The 25866-nt window shown below is 36.1% G+C and overlaps 1 protein-coding gene across 1 annotated transcript in view; it reads right to left on the bottom strand.

Annotated features, from left to right (window-relative positions):
* The window catches only part of ADGRV1 (adhesion G protein-coupled receptor V1), a 507230-nt gene that overhangs the window by 386335 nt on the left and 95029 nt on the right, over positions 1-25866 (bottom strand). The window contains exons 17-24 of the mRNA XM_054578596.1: positions 24980-25243; positions 20615-20741; positions 19777-19994; positions 18451-19194; positions 16363-16736; positions 5951-6127; positions 3601-3781; positions 2466-2668 (exon numbers count right to left, since the gene is read on the bottom strand). Coding sequence (XP_054434571.1) covers positions 2466-2668; positions 3601-3781; positions 5951-6127; positions 16363-16736; positions 18451-19194; positions 19777-19994; positions 20615-20741; positions 24980-25243 — 2288 coding nt within the window. The remainder of the gene's footprint in view (positions 1-2465; positions 2669-3600; positions 3782-5950; positions 6128-16362; positions 16737-18450; positions 19195-19776; positions 19995-20614; positions 20742-24979; positions 25244-25866) is intronic.

Genomic DNA, 25866 nt, shown 5'->3' with positions numbered 1-25866 from the left:
ACTGGTCATTTCCTCTTCTGAAAACATGTTCTTCTCTGGCATTCCACGATCTCAAACTCTTCTGTTTTTCCTACTCTTACAGCTTATTGTTTTTAGCGTTCTTTGCCAATTTTAGCATTCCCCTGTGATCTCTAAAAACTGTTGTTCATCAGTCTCTCTCTAAACTCTCTCCCTAAACAATATTATCATACTTTAGGCTTTTAGTATCATGTATATGCTCCCAGCTCTCAAATTTATATTTCTATCCTCTGATATCTAGGCTTAAATATTAATATCTAACTTGAATTTTTCTTATAATTTCTGTAAGAATTTTTAATTCTGATCTTCCTTAAATCTATGCCTTATCCAATCCTCTCCATAGCATGAAACTGTACAGTAGCAGGTTGCTTTAGCAGGAACAGAGAGTCACTTTTGACACCCTCTTTTGCTTTATCCTTCACACTAAACAATCCTCAAATCCTGACATTTAACTCAGTATTTCTTGTGCCCACCTACTTCTTTTCATCTATACCATTACCTGCGTAGTCCAAGATACTCTCACTTCTTGCCTTGCTCCACAAAAGGAACTGTTTGCTGGCTTTTCTGCATTCAGTGTCTATATTTTCTAATCCATTCTCCATGGTTCAGTTTAATGATCTTTTATAAATGTATAAACTGTAAATTACTTCTCCCTGTTTCCAAAATCAAAGCCATGTAATCTGTGAAGCCTAGAATGATCCAATCTCTGCATACCTTATCTTTTATCACCACAACCAGCTCTCCACATTCCAGAAATACTAGTCTTCTTACTGTTCTTCTGTGCTTTTCCTTAGGGCTATTTTACCAGTCTCAAGTAATTCTTCCCTCTTTATCTAGTTTACTAGTTTTCTTTTCCTTAAACTTCAGAGATCAGCATAAATATCAATTCTCCAAGGAAGCCCTCCCTGACTACCCAGACTATGTCAACACAACCTGTCTCCCAGACTACCAGCTTTGGGCATCTCCCACTACTATGAGTCAGTCATTCATTAGTTGTTTAATATCACTCAAGAGCTAAAGTAAACACCTGGGTAGTGAAGATCACCTTTACCCTGGTATATGAGAACAAGGTTAAGAACAGCAATATCTGATATTCAGTTGTCTCCTACTCTGTACATGGTCCTTCCTGGCACCTCCTCTTCCTCCCTGTAACATATGCATGCACACATACATACACAGCTTAAGAAATCTTACTCCTGTGTTAATACAGACCAGAGATAGCTGAAGTATCAAAAAAAACTGGTAAAGGCAAAGATTCAAAATGGTAACAAGTGATAAACAGGACACCTAAGCTCCCCTGGAAATCCTCAAAAACATCTCCAAGGGTATTAGCTTTCTAACAGTAATGAAGAGGAGGGAACACAGGATTGTTTGTTTTGTTTTCCTTAACTAATTTTTAAAAATGCTAATCCAACTAGAGACGGGGAATGTGTAGACTACCTAGAAACTGAAGACCATCAATATGAGAACTAAAGTGTTTCTTGGAGAGAATGCCGAGAGGCCATACTAAGCCAAACTGCGATGTCTTGTGGGGTAAGTTTTAAACTAGGTAAAAATACAATAAATGTTAGGACAAAAGAAGAAGAGTTTGAGGAAGAAGAAATCTGAGAAAACTTTACTAACAGGACTACAGCTACTTGAAATTAGCCAAAATTTGTGGGGTGTGGGAGGAAAAGTGCATACAAATTACTGAACACTTCACCATTGTGTGGGCCTTACTAGATTTAAAAAAAAAAAGGTTCTCTGAGAAAACAGAAATGTTGAAGGATATAATGTACTTCCTGAGAAATACAGCCAATAAGAAATAACTGTTTGCTTCATAGGAGTATAGGTGATAAAAATAAGTCATGTTTATGGAGTGTTACCATATGTACCATGTATAGTATGTAACCATTAAACACAGCCATCAATCCTCAGAACGATCCTGCCCTGCCCAGCAGGTGTTACGGCTGTTGTACAGATAAGGAAACTGAGGTTAGGAAAGGTTGACACTCTCGAAGCCACACACTTAGACAACCAGTTTAAACACAGTTCTGTACAGCTCCAAATGCTTGGACTCTTTTTTTGCCAGTACCACATTGTTTCTCACTTGGAAGAAAAATAAATAATTAACATTGAAAAGACATGAACATATAATTCCTTTATAATTTTGGTTTTGTTCAATGGATGCAGACAAGAGGATTTCAAATGTGTAAGAAATATAATTTTAAATATATATGATCAAGACCTATAAATTAAAATAAACACGGAAGCCTATGATAACTATTTAAGTCACAGGCTTCAAGGGGCTAATGTATTTTAATTTACATAAAGATAAAAGGCCATCAGTGCCTGTTTTCCTTGTTTAGTATGTCCCAGGTACAGTCCCAAGTCCCTTCCAATCCTCCAAGAGGACTGTGTCTGTTTTACAAGAGCAAATAGCACTTCAGAAGCACTCGGGGGGTTACCTGGTAGTCCTCAGGACTGAATGCTGTCAATGACACTGTTCTAAATTCTGCCATAACCGTCCCCAGCAGTCCTTGTGCACGGACGACCAGTAACCTAACTTCTCCATCTTCCTCCTTCACAGTGATGTGTGGAACGCTGCTGGCGGGCAAGGTCATCGTGTCCTCAGGCTGGGGAGGTGGCCCAGTGGAGAACTGCAGCAAGCCTGGCAGATACAAAGAAAGGCAGAGCATTCTTACCCCGATCTGTGAAACAATTTATTCATTTGAAACAGTCCTGCACAATTATTTGGCTCACCAGGGTGAAATTCTGGAGGCTCTCATTTAGACTTTATTGAAGAAGATTCGATTAGCATGCTTTGACACAGAATATGTTTAGCTTTCAGAATGTTAAAAATTAAAAGGCTAATTTTTCTTGCCTCTACCCAAAGAAAGTTTTTTAAAAAGTATCAAAAAAAGAAGATGGGGATTTAAAATACATATTACCAAATATTTACTCATATTTGGCTCTCTAGAATTCATTCTTGAACTTAAGATTTGCAACACATTTTTCAAAAAATTTAACTACAAAAATTAGAGTTGAAAAGCCTCCCGCTTTTCCTATGCAGACCTTTTAATAGATTTTCTTGCTTTATTCCTAAAAAGAACTATTACTGTTCAATACAGAAAACAGTCTGGGTTTATGAGGACATACATCTATAGTAGTTCCCCAATTAAGGAAATTATAATTTTTCAGCATAAACAAAAAGATTAAAATAAACCTACAGTAATAACTCTACCTATTAAAGCTTAAAAAATATAAAGTACAAAGTATTTAATTAAATTTTAAAACATATGACAGTGGGATAATTTTTTAAATAAAAGAAATGATAGTCATAAATAAAAATACTTCATTTTAAATCATCCTACATATACTTTTCAAAATATATGATTAAACTTCAGAAATTGATCTTTATATTTTCCTTCAATGTCCCTCAAAACAGCAGCTTAGAAGTTCAAGAGCTTAGAAGCAAGAGGGTCTGAAACAGTTAATACTTCAGTCATTTGCAAAAAAAAAAAAAAAATCCCTTAAGAATTTCTTAGCAAGATGAAGTACACCAGAGAAGAGAGGATTGTTCTTGCAAAAAGGCTTGGTTACCATACGGATGATCACTGGCTTTGACGGTGATATCTGTTGTTTCCTTTTCAGGATCTATGCTTGCTCCACTGGTAGGAGTGGAACCTAATTTGCCATCTCCAGGAATTGCAGAAACCAATGTCACACGGAAATACTCATTAAGCTCAGGGATGTCATCATCAAGAACATATATATTCAGAACCTATGCATATAAAAATCCGGAGGCATTAAGCAATAAGGCATGTATAAATTATTTACCATGTCCCAGAAGAAACTAAAATGGCAATTAAATTATATTTAATTGAAGTTACTATTTAACATGACTTACTTCTATGTAAACTTAACACAGAGAAAGATCTGAGAAATTAATTCTTTAAACAATAATGGGCACTAAGCAGTAACATTTTCATATATTAGTGACATATTATATGGTATCATGTTGATATATAGTCTTTGTATCAAAGACAGTGCTATCACCAACCTCAGGGTATAGAGTTGCTAATTGAGGAGCTGCATGTTATCTGATAGGATGTGGTAGGGTGGTAAGAAAGGGCAACAAGCACATGCCTAGTTCCTACCTAGGGAGAGCCTGACATACTTAGTTACATTTTAGAAAAAAACAGATTCACAATGGTCCTTAGAAGTCTGGCATAAGCATTATATCCAAAAAAAAAAAAAAAAAAGTTATAAAAGGAAGTAGCAGTAACTCAGCCATGCTCCACAAAATTTAAGTAAAAATTTGAAGTGAAAAAATAATTTATCTTTCCTTTATTAATTGAACAAACAGGTTTTGACATCTATAAGTGACAGGGTTAGAAAAGGCCCCAGGCTCTAAGAGGCTCACAGTCTATTGTAAGAGAAAGATCTACAGAAAAAATTTAAAATGCAATGTAAACATGTCATCATAGAATTATGTACGAAGTAAACTGTGAAAGAATCTACCAACTCCACTGGATGAAGGTTTTACAAGAGACATGTTTGAAGTTAAATGAATAATCACAGTTATAAATAATGGGAAAAGACATTCCAAGTAAAAGAAATGACACTGGCAAAGGCACAGGGGCAGGAAGGAAAATGGCAAATGGGCAACTGCAATTAGACCACTGCGGAGGGAAAGACAAAGCAGGATGGGTACTCAGGGGTCAGATCACAAAGACCACTTACGCGATCATTAAAAAGAAATGGACTTCATTCCATAGTGGGTGGAAGGAAGTTGACAAATTCATAAAACAGGAGATGGGCAAAATAAGAATTTCATTTTAAAGTAAGTACGATGGCAGAATATAAATGAGTGGACACAGCAAGAAATGATGCAAGGGGTTGAGGTAGGAAGTGACTGATCAGAAATAATAAGATTCTGAACTTGGGCTGTGACAATGAAGATGAAGAAAAAATAGATAGGTTTGAGACTTGTCCTGGAGCTAGAAGACCCAGGCCTTGATGAGTCACTTGGTGTAGGAAGTGAATAAAGGATGACTTCCTGGTTTCTCCCAGAAAGGACAGGAACAATCTGAAAACTCACTGTGAATGCTACCTCCAAAACACTTTTGTTTTACACCTAGTAAATGTGTTCCCTTCTTTCCCCCAAATTATGGAGATTTCATCACTCTTCTTTAGCTTTAAATCTTTAAATCTTAGGAACATTTAAAACTCCTCCCTCAATTTTATCTTTTTCATCCAATTACCTAACTCCTAAATCCCTGAGAAATTTCTCAAAGATTATATCTGCAAGCTTCAAGTTACTTTACTATTTACCCCAATGACCTATAAGCTATTTTCTTTTTCAATGAAAAATTATACTGAGACAAATAGTCCAACATGATAGACTAAAAGAATGTAAAAAAAATGCTGATGTACGAGGTGGTCTCATCCCAATTTCACTCACAAAAAGAGTCATTTATTTCGGGAGCCCCTATTTAGAAATGTGATCATGGTTCATCAAAAGTTTTTAGTAAAACTGGAGACCACTTGCACTTTCAAAAAAAGAAAAAAACCTCAGTTTTCCAAATGTTAAAATAAAATGAGATAATAGTTATAAGAATTTTTCATTGGCTGACTGAAAAAAATACCATTAAGAATTTCACAGTTTCCCACTATATTGGTAAAAACAAAAAAACCCACAATAATAAACCTCCACGCTGTATGATTTTTATTACATTGGGATTAAAAACATATAAAGCTATAACACACATCATTTAAAATCCCTAGTTTTTCTTCTGCATAAATACAAAAATGTTTTATATCATGACATATCTTAATCACCTGAATACTTTAAATTGCTTAAACATCAAGAAGCTGCAAACAAATTATAGAACAGATCAGAAAAAGCTTTCCAGGAGGCTTTCAAAGAAACAAAGAAGGTAGTGCTTACCTCTGATCTCTGCCAAGGAAGGAACGTGATAGTCCCACTGGCATTAGCAAAATCATCAACAAGGTAATTAATGCCATCAGATTCGATCTGAGAGATGGTGTAAAAAACATGCACATAACCCAGGGCTCCTCTGGTTCGCTCCACCACACATGAAATGGTGGATCCCTCCTCTGCAATCTGAAATTGAAAATAAAGTATTTATCATTATATACCGATTTAAAGCAGTGGTAATGTTACAATGCTTTCATGAAATCCTTTGCCATGGACCTTAATTCTATAACTTTCTACCATTTTAAGGAGGCCTCTACATTCCTTCAGATATATTTTTGTCTGCTAAAAGTAGTATTTGTGATCATTCATTTTATTTCATTTTTTACAGGGATAAATAAGGCAAAAAGGATAATAAGTTAACTGTACATGTAATTCATTCATTGATACCTCCTATGGGCCAGCCATTGTGTTAAATGCTAGGATTACAAAAGATTCTTTTAAGCAAAAGTGCAGTTCTTTCTCTGGGTTACTGTAAAGAAAAAGACAACAAAGCCAAAACAACCAGGGACAGAAGTTAGGGGCAGAAGGTGAAACATGACACCAGGGAGAACATTCCAGCCTTGAACATAAGATATAATCAAGTAGATCTGATGAAGTCATTTTGAACGTGGTATAAAGTGTCAAGTAGGGAGATTCCTGAGAACTGTTGGTGGGGAGACAATAGTCAGGCCGAGAAGGACATTTATGTCACGTTTAATATAGTTCTGATATATACATGGCCGTGCCTCAATATCCACAGGACCACCCACACCACCAACAGAGAATAAAATCTGCAGATGTTCAAGTCCCTTGTTTAAAAATGGTGTAGTGTTAGCATATAACCTATGCAAAGTCTCCCTTATACTTTAATTCATCTTTAGGTTACTTGTAATACTAAATACAATATAAATATTATGTAAATAGTTGTTATACTGTATTGCTTAGGAAATAATATTTTTAAGAAGGTCCGTACATGTTCAGTGCAGACACAACTATCACAGGACTCCTATAACAATGTACTACTGCGCAATACATGTCAGCAACAATGTAGCTTTTTCTTCAAATATTTTCAATCTACATTTGGTTGAATCCAAGGATACAGACTCTGTGGAGATGGAGGGCCAACTGTATATGTACGTTTACACATACGTGTGTATATTGTATGTTATTTTATGTTGAAATCATTTTTACCTAAACACTTTGAGATAATGCTTAAAATTGTTTATGGAACATGAAGTCATAATATCTTTTGGAATAAGGTCTTCATACTCTTAAATTCACAGTCTAATTATTTTTATGTGAGCAAACAGGTAATTCATAAGAAAAAGCTACAACTGAATGAATAGAGCTCAACATATAAATCTTTATATAAAATGTCATTATTTTTCATATCAATCATAAGCACCGTTCATCAGCATTAGATAGAGCCATTTAGTACTGACACTGGAGTTAGAGAGAACAGATTTGAAATTTCCCTGCAAACAGGCAATAGTTCGAAATTATCAATGAGCGTGGAAGTATCAGATGTATCAGTAAATCCTGAGTTTCACTGAATATCGACACTCTTAGTCCAAAGTACAGCAGCAACTCTGGTGCCTCATAGTGAAAAGATTAAGACTCGAGAGGCAATACCGTAAGTCTTTTGTCTGCCCACTGGTCTACTAGCATGAGAAGCCCAAAACAGGCAGGTGGTTGTTCAGCGGGGCCCTCAGCGTGTCTCCTGGTAGACAACACAGACCCAGGCAGAGCCAGAACTTCTAATCCAGAGGAGCCCATAGCGTGGGAGTGGGCATCACAAATTCTGGCAGTGGACCACTGGAAGGAACGAAGATGGGGCCAGCCTTACTTTCACCTCTGGCTTCCCGAGCCCATGCGGTCTAGTTACTGGGGCCACAGAACCAGTTATAGCCACTGGATACACATAATGGACACTGGAGGACAAACTCGAGTGCTACAAGATGTTGTCCGTGAGCTGGCATCTTTGCTGAGTCTTTATCAGGCCAATAATAATGAGCTGCCACACCCCTCTGGAATAAAGGGACTGACTGGGATCAATCTACCACTAACTACCTCATTGAAAAGTGCTTAGCTTTGGTCTTTGCTACATGCTGTTTGAACGTTCTGCATCAACAGTTGCTAGATCAATCTTAGGAAGAAAGAACTTATCTTGTCAGGCCCCTGCCTAGGCCTGACCCCTGCCATCACTCTATTAGTGGCACTGTGGTGATGGAGGAATTTGGCTGACAGCCAACAGATGCTTCATCCTAACCTCCTGGGTGTTGAGAGCTTTTTGCTAAATGCCCCTCATGCTTAGTAAACTTACTTGTCCCTAGTCTTAAATCTACCAAGCCCTTGACCAATAGCCATATCATTAGCAGCTCAGAGATACATGTACCTCCATACATCAGACCACTTCTCCTTTCACATAAGATGAATGACTAAGTGGGCTGCTCAGAGCTCTGCCCTCGCCCTTCAGAGCCGCTCCTGAATAGAGCCGCAGAGTGAGCAGCCCGCTTCCAGCAGGCACCAGCACATGAGCAGAGTCAGGCTTGACAGGCAGCCTGCTCTGAAGCAGGCTTGATTTTTTCCTCCTCTGTCAGTTAGTCAAATGATTTGGAGTAAAAGTCAAAGAATTTAGTTTAAGTATGTCCAGTCTGAAAGGTCTATTAAATATTCAAGAGATGTATCAATTAGGCAGCTGGAGAAATTAGTTCAGAATTTTGGAAACAGGCCCGGACTGCCATTATAAATTTGAGAGGCAACAATGTACAAATGGTATTTAAGTACACATACAAAGGGTATATGAATACAGAATTATATAAATGGTATTTAAAGACTCGATGACATGACAAGTAAGTATAGATGGAGAGAAGAGGACCGAGTACCATCAGTTCTGCTACACTAGTTTTGAAATCATGAAATTGTTCCACACTTTTCACACAACATGGATTTTCCATTTGCTTATTGGTGATTTCATCCACAAGAAACATGGTGAAGACAGTACCGGCTTGAAACAAGCCATGTAGGAATACATAACATACATACACATAGGCACACACACCTCAACCATCTACAAAATGCCTCAGTTCAACACGTGTGTTACCAGTCACACTTACCTGCATTTAATGTGACAACTTTCCCTCTAATTTCAGATAACCTTCCTCGCATTGCTTCATAATACACATGTGCCAATTCCTCTGATACCCACTTCCACAAGCAAAATTGAAAATGTTTCAAGGTACGTGCCACATTCATTGTAGCACTGAAGGACTGAACATTTATTGTGTAAAACTTTTAAAATTAGATCCCTGTTTTTGTTTGTACAGGTCAGTGACCAAGTTTCTGAGTAGTGTTCTCCAAACCCATCTTTCCCATAAGCTCCATGTTTTTCATTATGCAATTTAGCATAGCATGGTGATATTTAGGAACCTATCAATCCTATTGTGGCAAAACACACTGTTCTGAAGGTGAGGCCCTCCACTCCTAAGGGGCTGAAGATACTAGCAAAGAGTCCCAGGTACTCACTAGAGTATCTAATTTAATTCCCACCTAGGCATCTACATCAGCATTTTCATCATAGCTGATTGGTACACAAACAAATGTGTCGGGGAAAGAGCATGACGTTCACATAAAACACTCCTGAGCTGCTTCATCTACCACTTACCAAGCATTGTCCGTCTCAGGGATCTCTCCTTAAAATGAAGGTTATAGTGACTCATGGATTTCAGTGGAGACTAAACAAGTACCTTACATGGTACTTAGTAATAGAGTAAGTGCTAAAACAAAATGTATGTCTTCCCTTTAAAATACAGACACACATACCCAACAATAAAAGTGACATAAAAAGATTCCTCATTTTATCAAGAAATATATACACTGACATACTGAAAAAGCAAATTATTTCTCACGTATTTCAGGTCCTATCACAATGGGAACAGAATTGCTCCATCTTCCCACTCTAAATTTCAATCAGAATATTTTGAATGTTATATTAATAAACTATTAATCCCAACATGTGAATATTCAATTCTTTCTTTTCAGCAAGAAACATGGATTAAATGCATGCAAAGATATACTCAGGAATCTATAATGCTATAACTTGTTACCAAGTCCCTAAGCATTACCACACAGCACCCAGGACTAAGAAAGAGGTTTTTGCTTAAAAGAATTACATATGGAAAAGCTATCTGACCACACTTTCATTTAGTAAAGTCTTCATCAAAATCTACCACCTTCTAACTGTTTTCAGTTTTTAAAAAAAGAAAAACAAGCTCTAGCCAAGTGGCTCAGTTGTCTAGAGTGTCATCCAGTACACCAAAAGGTTACCGGTTCAACCCCAGGTCAGGGCACACAGCTAGGTTGTGGGCTGGTTGGGGCACATATGGAAGGCAACCAATTGATGTTTCTCTCTCATAATGATGTTTCTGTCTCTCTTTCTCTCCCCCTCTCTCTCCTTTCTACTTTCTTTCTCTCTCAAATCAATAAATATATCCTTGGGTAAAAAGAGGAGGAGGAAGGGAAGGGGAAGAAGAAAACTATCCATATCCAATACAATTGTGTGATGATATGTGCTCTACATCAAAATTTAATGAAGTAATAATTTATACAATAAAGTAAACTTCCAGTTAGAGAAGAAGCTTCAAATGTCAAAGGTCCATTAAAAACTCACCTAGGATGTTTGGTAAAAATCCATCTTTCATACTTAATAAACTTACAGAGAAATGCATAATACCTGAGATTTGCTTTAAAGATTACTTCAACCAAAAAATATAAAACAAGATTGGCAACACGCTGATAAATTTTGAAGCGGGGTGATGGTCACTGGCGTCCACTAGTCTATTTTCTCTATTTTTAGGTATGTATGAAATTTGCCATTTAAAAACAATTTTAAATTCAGCTTTTTGCCTCTCATCCAATTCCCCTGCCAGTGATTCTGATTGAGAAATGAGATTGTGAATCAGGAATTTTGTCCTGCAATATAAATTAGATACTTCTGACCAAGGTTGTCCAATCTGGGAAACAGTGGACCAGAGAATAAAATTATTATACCAGAATATGATAAAGTCATAGAGAATAAATAATTAAATGATTTTTTTCTACCATTAAAATTGTAAGTTGACTTTAGATTCATGATACAATCAAATGTTTAGACCAATATATGAAGGAACATAAGATCAAGTAATAATCAGAACCATCATCACTCCATTTTTCACAAGAAACAATAGCAGCCATTCTGTTTTCTCTTTCAAATCAGGAGATGGCCAAATCTTCAGATCAGCATGACAATAATTTTAAAGGTTAAGAATAAGAAGTGTTCTGGAAATATATCTTTCTAGAAAAAAAATGTGCTGTTCTGAGCCATGAATTGGCTTTCTCTATTGAAATAGAAGATTGAAGCTAAACAATTACACATCCAATTAATTTTTTATTTTGTTTCTTGCTTGGGTGATGATCTGTGATATCAGATTATATCGATATCACTTATATCTAAAGGACTGTGCTCACATAACATATGGCAGGCACTTAAAACCAAACACAGTCCAAGTTAAATAATATTCTCATTTTTACAAAGCTCTTTTCAAACTGTCTCTAAATATATCTTTAAGTCATGAGTTTATAAATATAAAACACATTCCAACATTAGTTATAAAAGTAAGATAATGAGACTAGCAAGTTCTATGAATTACTACAGAAAGCAATCTCATTACTTTATAATTAGGCATTATTCAAGATTGCAGGACACATTAAAAATAAGGCTAAAAATAAGGTGGTGAGAAAGTAACATAGAAAGTACAGAGAACAACAACATATGGTAAGGCAACATGAGAGTGTGGTTACTAGGCTATAAAACCAACAAAAATCAGTCATCTGTTCAATACAGGTCTCATTTTGAAGCCAAAGACAGCCTCATCAGATATGACCCATCAGGGCTTTAAACTGCATACCACCTTATGCATGCTTGCAGATATAATTTATTAATCACCTGCTATTTGCCAAGACATGGAGTCCTGGTTAGGAGGAAACAAATAAAAAAATATTTATCATCTTTTTCCATATATCAAAGAGTAAACTATGCAATATTCTACATATTTTCATTCTTTAACATGTGGTTATGTTTTCACTTTAAGCCCAATATTACTTTATGTTATATAAATCTATAAAAAGTATAACTTAGAAGTCTTTAAAGAGTCTCTATTGCCTTCAGCTATTTTATAGGAATAAGCTGACTTTTAACGTCACTGAGAAAAATCTAAAGAAGTGACAGTGATTTTTACGTCTGGAAGAGAACAAATACCAATGAAATTTAATCTCTGGAAACAATTCCAGGCATAGAATAAATCAGCAGTTCTCAAATATTTTAGTTTCAGGACCCCTGAACATTCATAAAAATTGAGAACACCAAGGAGATTTTGCTTGTGTTGGTCACATTTGTTGACATTACCATTTTACAAATTAAAATGGAAAAATAATTGATATATTAATTCATTTTAAAACAGTAATAATAAACTCATTTCATGCTAACATACAACCAACATTTTGATAAATAACTATATTTTCTAAAAAAAAAAGTTAGTAATAACAGAGCATTGCCTTACATTTTTACAAAATTTTTTAATGTCTAAATTAATATAAGAACACTAGATTTTAATATTTCCTTTTGCAATCAATTTGTCTCTTGTTCTTTGTTATTTTGGTTGAAGTATATAAAAATTATGTAGCCTCATATAAATATATAACTGAAAAAGGGGGAGGATTTAATAGTCTTTTCAGATAGTTATGAGTATTCTCCCTTGATACTATTACCAAAATTTAACAAGTGGTAGTTTCTTACAGTTAAGTTGCAATGTAAGATCATGCCTTAACACGTTAAAATCCATTGGTCTATTTTATATTTTGAAACAATCTTTTACCCATGCATAACCTCGTAACAATATGCATGATTATTTGGAAACTATTGGTTCACTGAGTTACAGATCTTCCAAATGATGACATATTTTATTATGCAAAAATAAATAAATCACACTTGCTAGCTGAAGAGTCTTTAAGTATGAGAAACAGTCAAGCTCACTTTGGCAGGTACAAGTGTTCCAGAATTCTAATTTTTGTTTGAAACTCAATTTTTTATCACTGGAAACAAGTACCATCAGTTGTTTTTCTTGGAGTCACTGACTCACTTCATTGATTTTCATGAAAATGTATGCCAGATGCCCAAATCCAAATAACAGGAATTTGTCAGCCATTTTTCTCTGAGTAAAACTAGTGTTCTGGGAAAAGAGCAGCCAGTTGAACTTACAACTTAGTATCTGCAAAAGCAGGTACTTTCCTTCAGGGCAACGATTATGTCTGGCTAACACAGAGCTGCTTTATTTGTGATTCTCGTGACATGGAACACTAAAGACACAGGGATTCGAGGGTCAAGATTTTGTCTAATTAATATTTTGTACTGCTTCATCAAAGATATTCTAATGCAAAAACTGGCACCTTTAGAACTACAGGCGAGTGGGGGAGAATAAAGCAATGATAACTGATACAGTTTAGTGCCACTGCCTTGATTTGTATAAAGAAGCTAAGAGACAGCATTTGTGGCAACCACTGCTTGTGCAGTGCAACTGTCAATAAAATGAAAAAGTCATCTTAGTATTTGTATAAAATTAGGTTTGACCTTTGTTGAACTCCTGAAATATTTCAGGAACTCCCAGGGGTACTTGGGCTACACTTTGAGAATGACTTCAGTAAGTAAGAGATATTATTGATGATGGTGATAATGTTAAAGTTGTCTCATGTTACTCCTGTCTTCAGATCATTCCAAGGTGAAAGTAAGAGTTCTATGCTTCTACTCTTAATAGTTCCAGAAATAAAAATTCTCTAATATTCCTGATGATCAAGTTCAATGTTTAATCTTTTTTTTTATTTTTGTTTTTAGAGAGAGAGGAAGGGAGAAAGAGAACATAAGCTGTCTCTTGACACACCCCGAAGCGGGACCAAGCCACAGCCCAGACATGTGCTCTGGCCGGACAGAACAGGTGAGCTTTCACTTTGCAGGATGACACCCAACCAACTGAGCCACACTGGTCATGGCCAATATTTGATCTTCTAGACTCAGCAACACTTTTCCTATATCAACCACCTAAACTTTACTCTTTCCAATACAGATATACTCTATTTCTCTCATATGGGCTTAGAGAATAACCAATCACGTTTTCTTTTTCTTTCCAACAAGTCTACCAGTATAGGTGCTAAGGCCTCCATATGAAAGTTCTGTCTTCCGCAATGGAAGGCAACTGAACTCATTCAAATTCTGAGATTTCTAGGAACAGACATATGGATACAATAAACCAATACCAACACAATGTAGGAACAGAACTTGTGAGATAAGCCAGCTTTGAAAACTTACTATAATGACCCAAAAAGCCAGAGAAATACTCAAAAACTACCTCTTATTTAGGCAGTTTCTAAAATGTTTTTTGAGGGTTTTTTTTTTTCCAGTTTGGCTGTTTATGCAGTTTAACAGAACCTGAAAGTGTTTGTTATCTGAACTCTAAGCCTTTTCATGTTTTCATATTAAAATACATTCATAAGTTCAACAAAGACTTTTGAGTACCTACTATGTTCCAGTGTAGGTGCTAAAGATACAATAATGAACAATAAGACATTTTACTCAGAGCTCTTTCCTCTTTAGTGAAAAGGGGTAACAAATAAATAAGCGGACTTACAAATAACAAAGGGAATTTAAGTGTGATCAATGTTAGGAAAAAAAAGTAAAACTAGGTGAAGAAAGGAAGACCAATCAATTGAGAGAAAGGGTGATTACTTTTATAAGAAAATCTTCATTGAGAAGACATCTTTGGAGCTGAGACATTATGAGGCTTTGGAAAAAGAGTATCCAAACAGAGTGGCTAGGAAGTACTGATGCCCTGAGGCAGGCACTGAAACACACAAGTCTGGCTGAAACATGCTGACCAAAGAGGAGAATTACAGAGGAAGTAAGAGCCACAGGCAGGCACCACCAGGTCGTGGAGGGCATGAGGGAAAGCTGGCTTTACAGGCACCACAATGGTTTTCACACCGATGGGGCCACCTATCTTTCTAAAAATAAGAGATGATGACACTAAAATATAGAAGGAAAGATGACAGGTTAGAAGTCACAAGACAGATTTAAATCCCAGTTCTTCCCATTGTATCTTAGGAGCAAAAAAGAAAAAAAGGAAAGGGAAATTGATGTTTATTAAGTACTAGTAACTGCCCAATTTTGAACCAGTATTTGATCTTGTGTCAAATAATTCAACTGGGGTTCCTGGGTAAATTATTTGCTCAGGTCTCTAAGCCTCAGGTGCTAATCCTATAAAGTGAATAGTAATATTTGTTACAGCTGTGTTATGGATTGTCAGGTGCATGAAAAACTTCACATGTAAAGTTCTTTGATGACTGAATATCTATTAAAAGGTATTATCATTATAAATAAACATATTTGTTTAAGTTATAGATTTGTATGACATTGGTCCTCCCTACTCTAGGAGACTCTGTTTCTAGTATAGAAAATCACCACTACGTGTAGATCTCCTAATGATTGTCAAAACCCCAATATGAGCTACCATGAGGCCTATGACCTACATTTTTTTTTTCAAGCTCTATCCCTTCACATAATTCTTAATCACTTCACTTTGCACCTACACCCTTCTAAAACTACAGGAATCAACTTGCAAAGGGAAAGGCTCTCTTGTTCCTCGGTGCCCTCTCATAGGCACTGAGCTGTTGCTGTCACAGGCGACACCTGTGAGGCAGTTTCATGAACTCTCACATTACTGAACAGGAAACCAAGATGATTACGTATCTTTGAAAACGTGGAAAGAACTGATAAGGACAGTAAAACAGCCTAATTAATTAAGCTAGCCAAGAAGGTTGATAAGAAAGGCATTTACACCCCACATGGCAGAATGCTATAGCTACTTAAGTCCATTTCACATGTGAAAAAAACTCCTTAAAATATTGTATTTAATAAAATTGCAATTACAATTATTCATAGATACTTTCAATACATATTATTTCACTTGTTTATGTGGTAATCAAATAGTAGCTAAAAAGTAAATCACATGAAGAATATAATGATACATTCTGTGAAGCGCATTAAGTTGAAAGATAACTGCTAAAGTTTCATTTGCTAACTTGTTATTACTTCTGTTAGCTCATTAAGCTTCTGACTCAAACTGAACTTATAAAAGTGAAGACCTTATCATTCACACATGGATCCACTGACTCCATCATACTTCTTGGCACAGAGTAGATACTCAAGTTATCTCATCAAATGAAAGAAAGCCCACTTCCAAACAAATCCACCCACAACGAATTTTTTAACTCCAAAATCCTCCAAGCTCACTGCTCACCTCTGGTATACAAGCTCCTGTGAAACCAAACAAGCCATTGGCATTGTCACTTTTTTGTATTATTAATCTTGCAGTAGTATTCTCTTCAGAAATACGAGCTCCTCCACATACAGAGACTAGTTTAAGGATGAATAACTCCTCTCCTTCCTCTTCATTGTCATCTTTTGCAGAAATAATGAAGGATTTGTTAGTTTCTCCCTGTCTGAACTCCAGGTACCCAGAAACAGGGTGTAAATCGCTCTTTGCTGGCATGGCATGCAGTTCATAAATTTCTTCCAGGGTCAGTTTCCGCTCATAGAACCTCACGTCCTGCATCAGACCAGTAAATCTGTCACTGCCATTCATTCCTGCCCCAATTCTCAGTGTTCCAGGACCTGAAATTAGAGATGGGTTTAAATGCTCCAATGTGCACTACTATCCTGTCCTGAATTACAAGTATGACTCAGACAGTGAAGCAACTTTGATAGAAGTTTCTATAAGCTTTTGTATAACTAGAATATAATCAAATAAACATTTTCTATTATGATTAAAAAATGAATCAGTAATCACTGAAATTTAAGATATTTTGTACATGTGTATGTATGTATATATATATGTATGTGTGTGCGTGTGTGTATTTGGATAGATATTTCTAAGAATGGAAACATTTAATTCAGGTCACAATTTTAAAGCTTTAGTATGACTATTTGAAAACTTCAAGGCTTGATCTGTTAGAAATTCATCTTGAGTTAAATAAAATTGAGAGAATACAGAAAAATAAGATTTCATGGACAAAATAAAACTCTTTATCCATAAAACCAATGCAATGGAAATAAAAAAGAAGTCTTCTTTTTTCTTCCTGGGAACAACAACATAAGCAAGTCTTGAGTACTAACAGTATGCAGCCCAACTACACTGCTACATATGAATAACATCCCTTTTCAGGAATTCACCGGTTCTTATTTCTTTACTTATTTCCCCTCCAACTAGGATACCGGTTTAAGATGAGAGTTTGGCAGTGATTTGGGGGGAAAGTACAAGTAATATTTCTTATCAATATCACCAATCAAGACATTTTTACAAGTCACCCCCCAGATACTCTTTCAGGGCAGTTCACACGTATCCTGACCATTTTCACAGTTGTCCCCTGCCTGCTCCAGGGGTTCTGGACAGATTCTACAGTAATGAGAGTGAAATATCTACAACAGGCAAAAAATAGGGCTGAGCCTGATAAACAATACTAAGCAAAAACACCACTCAAAATATGTGCACTTCTCAATTCCATTTACATAAATTAAAAACAGGAAAAGCTACTCTTAGGCTCTTAGAAATGGCAATACTAGGTGAAGTGGGTAAGACCCCTAAATGCAGGAGGTTCAGAAGGAAAATATTCTGTTATGCGATAACCACATAAAGACTGCTCTACTTCCTAAGTGAAAAACAGAATCAAATCATAGGATGGAAGGGCTAAAAGGGAACTGGTGATTATAATGGAGATTACCGATATTGTGTGTAAACATGCACATGCGTTTCTCAAGAAAACAGCACAGGCTCCAGCTTAAAGCCAACAAAGACTGTCTCTTCAAAGCATTCCACAGAATTTACTAAATTACCCCTTATACTCTAAACCCGTGTAACTGCTAGAGATTTCACAGTAGTTCTCTTCTGATTCCTCTTTAGCCTTAACCTCATCATCCTCCAGCTTCAGCAATACTGAGCTAGCAGCAGTTCTCATATAGACTATGCTGTTTCACATTTCTACATCTTTGCTCTTTTCTCTACCTGAAATATTATGCCCCACCCCACATTACCACAAGAGGAATAAATATTCCTCCTTTGTATTTTTTCTTTCTCCCTACAATGTATTAAGGTAATCCATTTTAACATCTCTCTCCCCGAGCCTATTCCCGGTACCTCCAGGACAAAGATTTTGCCTGATTCCTTTCTGTAATGCTCAGCACAGAATTTATTGACTTGGAAGGCACGTAATTTTACTTAAACAAATTAAGCCAATACACAAGAATGTTTTAAAATACCTGTTAGCCTTTTTAAAAAATCAAATATAAAAAATTTCAGATTCATTGTCCTAGTTGTGAAGATAACACTCACCATCAGTAATGGCTTCTCCCTTCAGACTCTTGATTCCTCTGGGCACTGCATTTCCATCAAGGTAGAATTCAATTATACCATCATCCAGAATAATTAGAGGATGAAGCCAAATATTTTCTTCTAAATATTTCATGACTGTTGTCTTGGCAGTATAGGTAGCATTGGAACCCAAAGTTTTGTAATGAAGGGAAAGTGTCACATGGGATTCATTGGTTTGAATTTTCACCCCATAGTAGATGCTTCCGTTACCATCATCCTTTGCTATGACAAATCCATTGGTGTTGGCATTGGGCATTACCCAAGCTGAAAAGGTAAAGTTGGCAATTGAGTTGTTCCTGGAAGGATGGTATTTTGGACTAACAGTTCCAAATGCACCCTCTAGTCCACTGAAGTACAAAGCATCTGTTCCACTATGGTGACGTCTCATATGCGGTTGTAAAGGCACAGTGCTGGGGAAAATTCCAACAAGCAAAAAATCTATCATTGGAGGCAAACCAGCAGGCAACTCACTAGAAAGTATTTCCCAACCTACACGGACATCACCGAAGACACCCTGCTGCCTCAAAATTGTAAAGTTGGTGATATAAGACATGTCATCTTCTGAGAGAACATCTTCTGCTACTTCTCTTTCTAAGCACTCTGGATCCAAGATAAAAACTCCAAATGGGTCATCATTGAGTGGAATCATTACTGTCACCTGGAGGTTGGTTCCTGCTAGTTGGCCCCCAGGACCTGGAGACCCACCTAGAATGAGAACATTTGTAATAAATGAAAAACCAGAATTTTAAGTACTCTCTAGCTTAAGGTGAAGACAAAAGGTTTATATAGCAACTTTTGGTTAAATACTTTACTCGTTCATCAATGAACAATACTGTTACCATACAACTTTTACCACATTTTCATTGGTATTCAGCATAACTTTACTTAAAACCAGGATAGCCTGAAAAGAGAATATTAGCTAGTAAGGTTTGATTCCTGTGCTTAAAACCAAAAGTGATGGAAAAATTGATTGTTTCAAAAATGACCAATCTTTAAGCTACCATAAATCTCTTTGATAACTTCCATTGTTTTGCTGGCGACACTATATTTGGGAGGGTAAAAACATCTATTTACAAGTTTGAACATGAATGTAAGTCTCCATCCATACAATTTAAACAAGCTAAGACCACTAAATAAACATTATAAACACTTCTATCAAAAAAAGTATTTTGATTATTGAGATACACTTATTTCTTCAGTAACTGTATTTTTTTCTATAGGTCTAATTATTTTAATGTAAAATATTAAATTTTAGTGGTAAAATATAAGAGAGGAAAAACATATCACCTGAAATATTTACTAGCTTTAACATATAAAACTCATTAAATTCAGGAATTTTATCTGGAAAAGCATGAAGAATGATTGGTTTGGCTCCCTCTCCATCCATAAAGTTAACAGTTCCTGAAGTTTCATAGAACTCCTGTCCAGGGTGCAAAGCAGAATCGTTCTGGAACAGCTGCCAAGCCACAGACACATTGCCAAAGTGTCCTCGCTGCCTCACAATCCTGCATAGTAAATTAAAGAAAATTAATTTTCATAAAATATTTATAAGAGGTGAATCGAACTCTAATGGAGGCTTTCTGTATTTTCTCAGAAACATGCTTGTTCTATTTATCATCTCTAATATAAAGCAGCCACCAGTCCTCACTGAGCAACCATGAAAAATCTCATGGAAAGGGAATAATGAAGAACTTTAATAAAGAGAAGCAATCTTCCAAGTCATAGTCTTCAAAGTTCAAACTAAAAGATAAATACTAAGCCCAATGAAAAAAATATTAAATGAGAATTGGCAACTGTTCTTCAAAAGCAAAGTACAGAGTGAGGATAGTCACATATCATTTGAGAGGAGTTCCAGGAGACCTTGGATATTTAAGTTTCTCAGTCCTGACAAAGGATGGAAGTTGGGGTGAGGAATTTGAGGAGAGTAATTTCTACTTGCCCTCTAAAGTGTGATTTTTTTTTTCAAGTGACAACAGCAAAAGAAAAGTTTACAATTCATTCAGGCTACCAACTCTGAAATTATTCAATCCTTAACCAATGTTTTCATTTTGAAAGATAAGTATTTTCAGAAGATTTTATTTTATTGTACCCAATTTTGAACTTTTCCTCATCCAGATATGCTTACCAAAATGCATTAGTCTTTCCTTCTTCTACTGCTTTGTCTATGGGCTCCAAAGAAAAAATACCATTTGGGTCATCATTAGCTTCAATTATCACTGTAGCTATTCCATGTTGATATACTACTGTATCACCTAAATTAAAAATGGAAAAGTCAAAATAACAAAGAGTAGTTAACTTCCTGTTAAGCTAGTATTTTAATTAATAAATATAATTAAATTCAAATTTCAGCAATTTCCTCACTGAAAGTCATAAATAAATGAGAGTGATACCTAAATAAGTTTCATGCGACTTGTCTTTGAGGAAATGTCTAATTACAAAAGAACTACTTTATTGAAAAATGTACAAGATACTTTTCTTCACAATAAGAATATCACTTCAATACTTTAATTAGAAATCAAAAACATAGCTTTATCAAATTTCAAATTTTTGATGTAGATTTCTTCATTTCATGACAAATAATGAAAGGATTACCTACAACATAAAATTACTCCTGTCCATATTAATTGGAATCACTGGCTTCAGTGTCTCCCTTTAATTCTCAGCCTTCAGGCAACAAGAGTTCGATCTGATCTTAGAACAAAGAAATCTTTATGGTAGTAAATTAGATTCCTCTCTACTCCAGTTCTTTCACTTATTGCCAATGTTTTAGGTCTCTTCTCATCACTTCCCTGAGTTACACAGCTCTTTGTTCTGGCTGTTCCCTATGCAAGCAAAAGTCCTTCCCATCTTCACTCCCCTAATTCTCATCACTTCTCAGAACCCAGCTCAAGCAACAACTCTTTCAGGAATTCTTCCTTGAACTGCCAAGTTAAACTAAGTGCATCTCCACTGGGCCACTACAGCACTTCACACTTTGTCAGTCTATCATAACAATCACTACATTTCATTAGTATACACACATGCACACACAATTTCCCTGTAAACTCCTTGGACAAATGCTTAATCAATTCCATGTCCCAGCAGGGCAGATGTTCAGTAACTGGTACACAGAAGTTACTCATCAGTATTACTGGAACTGATACAAATAAAGTTTTCAAAATTAGATGAGGATGCCTAAAACTACAGTTATAGAAACAGAAATTATATGTAGAGCAAACCAGTACATTAAAAATAATTTATATAAATATGCAACTGTACTCAACCTTACTTATTAATTAGCTGATGAAAAGAGGAAAACAAAACATAAAAAATGGCCAATCATTGTATAGAAAATACGGACAATATAGAGTAATAACATAAAATATCATAAACTCTAACAAAAACAAATAAAAAAATAAAACCTAATTCGGGCAGGGTTCTGCTATCTTATGCATCTGTCATGCAACATGTCACCAGTGGTGCTAAAAACTCATTGTTTTTCTTCAGAGGGAACTGAAAATATTTAACAAAGGCCCTACAGATGGCCAAACCCTCTGATCCAGTAATTCCATCTCATGGCATATACCATGAACAGTAATGACCAGGCAAAAACACCCACTGCCATCACTAGCCGGCATATCAGGTAAACTGTCCCTCCTGCTCTGCCATTCTCAATCCCCTCAGGTCCTCAATGTTCTGACATCATAAAAAGGAGAGAAAAGAGAGAGAAAGAACTAAGAAAGGATAGAAAAAGCACAAATTCTAGAGCACAAATTTTTGTAATCCAAGTCTCCACAGCTCAAGTCATTAGACCCTCAGATGTCACCATTTTTAGAAAAATGCACAAGACAGATGCAGAGGCCATACCTTCATACCTCAGGCTAGGGCCCGATCACACCCTGTGCAGGCTTGCTCTCTCACTCTCTCAAAACCAAAAATGTATTTCCCCAATGATACCGCTTACAAAATGAATTAACTTTACTAAAAAAAAGTCATTTCTTCATCAGCTTGCTATACCTCACAGCAAAAACTGTTCTCTACTTTTACTTCCCCGAAATTATTTTATCTGTAGAAATGTCTTTCATTTAAATTTTAGGATAGAGATTGGATTCACCAAAATATGTTTAGTTTACATAAGATCTGACTATGTTGTTTGCAACTGTGTGATTTCTTTTGTGGCCATTATTGTATGAAGTCAAATTTTTTCTCACCAGATGATAGTTTCTACTTACACTTTTTGAAAATTTACTTAAGTCATGTGAAAAATGAGAAAGAGAGAAAAGGGAATAGGAAGAGAGATACAAATGGAGAAGAGAGACAAGTCAGCAAGAATGATAGAGAAACAGCACAAACAAAAATTAAGTGTTCTCTTTCTTTTCCTCTTCCTCTCTGAATATTTCAGTCCAAAAAGCACAAGTCAAGGCACACAGGAGGCATTCACACTGCCTTGGAGGATAGGACACTACAGTGATCAGCACAAGGTGCTAGAGCTTACGCAGGGTGCGGAAGGCATCTCCATTGCAGAGGAGCTTGCTACTGGATGATGGGGTGTGTGGGGTATGAGGGCACCCACATGGCAGGGAGGGGACTGGTGTGGAGCAGGAAGCTTCAACCCTAGTGGGGTAAGAAAGACAATCCCATTGTGGAAAGAGAATAGGAGAAGTAATTGGACACATACAGAGAGAATTGATCAAATTACTAACTATATTGAAGATAATAGCAGGTGGCTTTCTCACTATCAGAGAAGGGAGGAACAAGTATGGAGAGGGAGAAAACTGGAATGAACTCTGAGATACTGGATAGATATCAGTGTGAACTAATGGTTTTCAATATACATAGTTGGACACAGAACTAGAGATGTAAAGTATGTGTGTATACATAAAAACATACCTACATACATATATTCCCTGTCGCTGTACACTAAGAGGACCTATAAGGAGTGTACCCACAGTGACAATCAGCATACCTAGTGCCAGATCCTAGTTTCTAAATAACATTCTTCACTAAAAGGAACCAGGGTTTCCTGGTGAAATAGTCGATTTCAGAGTTGTGAAAGGAAAAATACAAGATGAGTTTCGAACATCTTGCTGTGCCAGAAAGAAGAAAATGTTCAAATAATCACAGAGACATGGCAAAAAGAAAAAGAAGTCACCTGGAACAGGGTACAAATGGCCAAATCTAGGACATTTGACCATCAAAACAAAGAATGACGCAAAACAAAACCCAATGCATTAAATAGAAACTATAAGTCCATACTGATAAATATATCAATGTAATAATTGAAAGTGTGATGAGTAACAAAATGTTTACATATTTTAAAGTATCTCCCTCACAAAATCTACTAATTACAAAGAAGAAAAAGTATAGTAGACAAGGCAGACAGTCACCACCTAAATTTTGGTCAAAGTGAACACTGCAGTAAAGGGACAAGACAAAATCATGTGCCAATTGCAGAGAAATGTTAAGAGCACAGAACCACTTTCTGTGAAATTCCTGCCAAGGATGCGAAACCTGAATCCAATAATGATGAAACTTTAAACAAATCCCAAAATGAGGAACATTTAACTAGTCTACAGTCTTCCATACTCTAAAGATCATAAAAGTCAAGGAAAGACTGAGGAACTACTCAAGACTGAAAAGATTAAAGAGACATGACAATCAAAAACAATACATGATTCAGGAAACGATCATTTTGCTAGAAAGAATATAATTGGGACAACTGGAGAAACTTGAATGGGATCTGAGGCAATGACTGTATTAACATTAACTTCCTGATTTTAATGGTCATACTGTGGTTATGCAGGAGAATGTCTTTATTTGTTAAAAAAAAAAAAAATCAATGTTTTCAGGGGTGATGAAGAGCCATGTCTTCAATTTACTCTCAAAAGGTTCAGGAAAAAAGTAGTTCTTTGTAGTCTTAAATTAATAAAATAAATATTTTAAAATGTCACAGCTCCTCAAACTTAAGAAAGGTGGAGTCAAAACCTTCGCAGGGCCCAAATACTGGGGTCAAAACATCCTACTTCATTTACAGTACGAAGAAGAATGAAGAGCCGATTTTTTCCCCTTTGCAAATTGTCGTTCATTGTGATTAAGAGCTTCAAAGAATTATCAAACAACTGGTTGGGTTCAGTGACCTAGAGTATGCCCAGCACCCTGCTAGAAGAGCAGGGGTTACAGAATCCTTGATGCCCTAAGCCTCTGGTTGACTAGACAAAGCTTAGCACAGCTTCAGCTAGAAGATTTTTATTTCTTACATAAAATCATTATTTTCTATGTGTGCTATATTGCGAAAAAAGATTACAAATAGTGCCATTGAGTATACCAGATACATGGAGGTTCAACACACATATTCCTTACCCCATCCCTCAAGAAAGCAAGGAAACAATTTTGCTCTAAACAGTCACAAATAATGATTACGTATTATTTGGCTACTAGACAGTAGCACTTAATGTCACCTTAATAAAAGCACTGAAACAACAGATCAGCCATAAAAATACAGTTTATTTACCTGTTGAATTAAAGAGGATTACATAAAAGGTTTCATCTGTTTCTGGGATATCATCTTCCTTAATGAATACAGATATTCTCTGCTCTCGACTTCCAACCTCAAAAACAAGCATTTCTCCTTCAATGGGAACAAAGTCTCCCTCTCTTGCAGTAGCCTTCCCATCCATTGTTGCATATTGGACAGTGCAGGCAACATCCACAGATCCATTTCTGAGAACTGTGAAGTCAGCAGATTCACCTTCCTGAACCCTCACGACGCGAGGTTCTAAAATATTCATAAAGAAGGAACATATGAGCTTTTCATATTTAATCTACATGTTTTCTGGTCACTTTATGTTTCTTCCTGCCCCCACAAGAAATGCCCTCCAACATGTCTTTGCTTAAAGACTTACCTCTGGTCCCAAATCCTCTGTGAGGCCACCTTTGATTACTTCTAGCCAATGGTCTTCCTCTTGCCCTAAGTCCTACAGAATCCATTGTCTTTAAAGCCCAGTTTTTTGGTAACTTAAATAGGATCTGAAATCCTCTGCCTACTATTTCATATACCTCATTTCCAAATTTAAACTCTAAGTTCCTTGAGAAAAGGCCCAGATATCTCATGTTTTAATTTTGCCACAGCAGTTTGCAGAAGGCTGATCAAAAGACAAACTAAGTAAGTACATATTAACCAAAGGTTAAGAATATGAATCAGTAAAATGCAAGAGGTTTAAAAGATTCCTGCAACTGTACATTAAACATCTTGCAAAATGGGCTTAAGAAAGATTTAGACCCAATTAAATTGCACAAGTAGAAATAAAAGATGTCTCAGGTGCCAAAGACAGTTCTAAAGAAACCATTAAAGTGGCAAAAATGGAGAAACCTTGATTTATATGTCCATTCAATGTTAGT

The sequence above is a fragment of the Pteronotus mesoamericanus genome, unplaced genomic scaffold, assembly GCF_021234165.1.
Source record: "Pteronotus mesoamericanus isolate MK-2021 breed Mesoamerican mustached bat unplaced genomic scaffold, CSHL_Meso_final contig_50, whole genome shotgun sequence".
In the NCBI taxonomy this organism is placed as follows: Eukaryota; Metazoa; Chordata; class Mammalia; order Chiroptera; family Mormoopidae; genus Pteronotus; species Pteronotus mesoamericanus.
The sequence above is the reverse complement of the archived record's forward strand: the minus strand, read 5'-3'. Positions and strand labels throughout refer to the sequence as shown.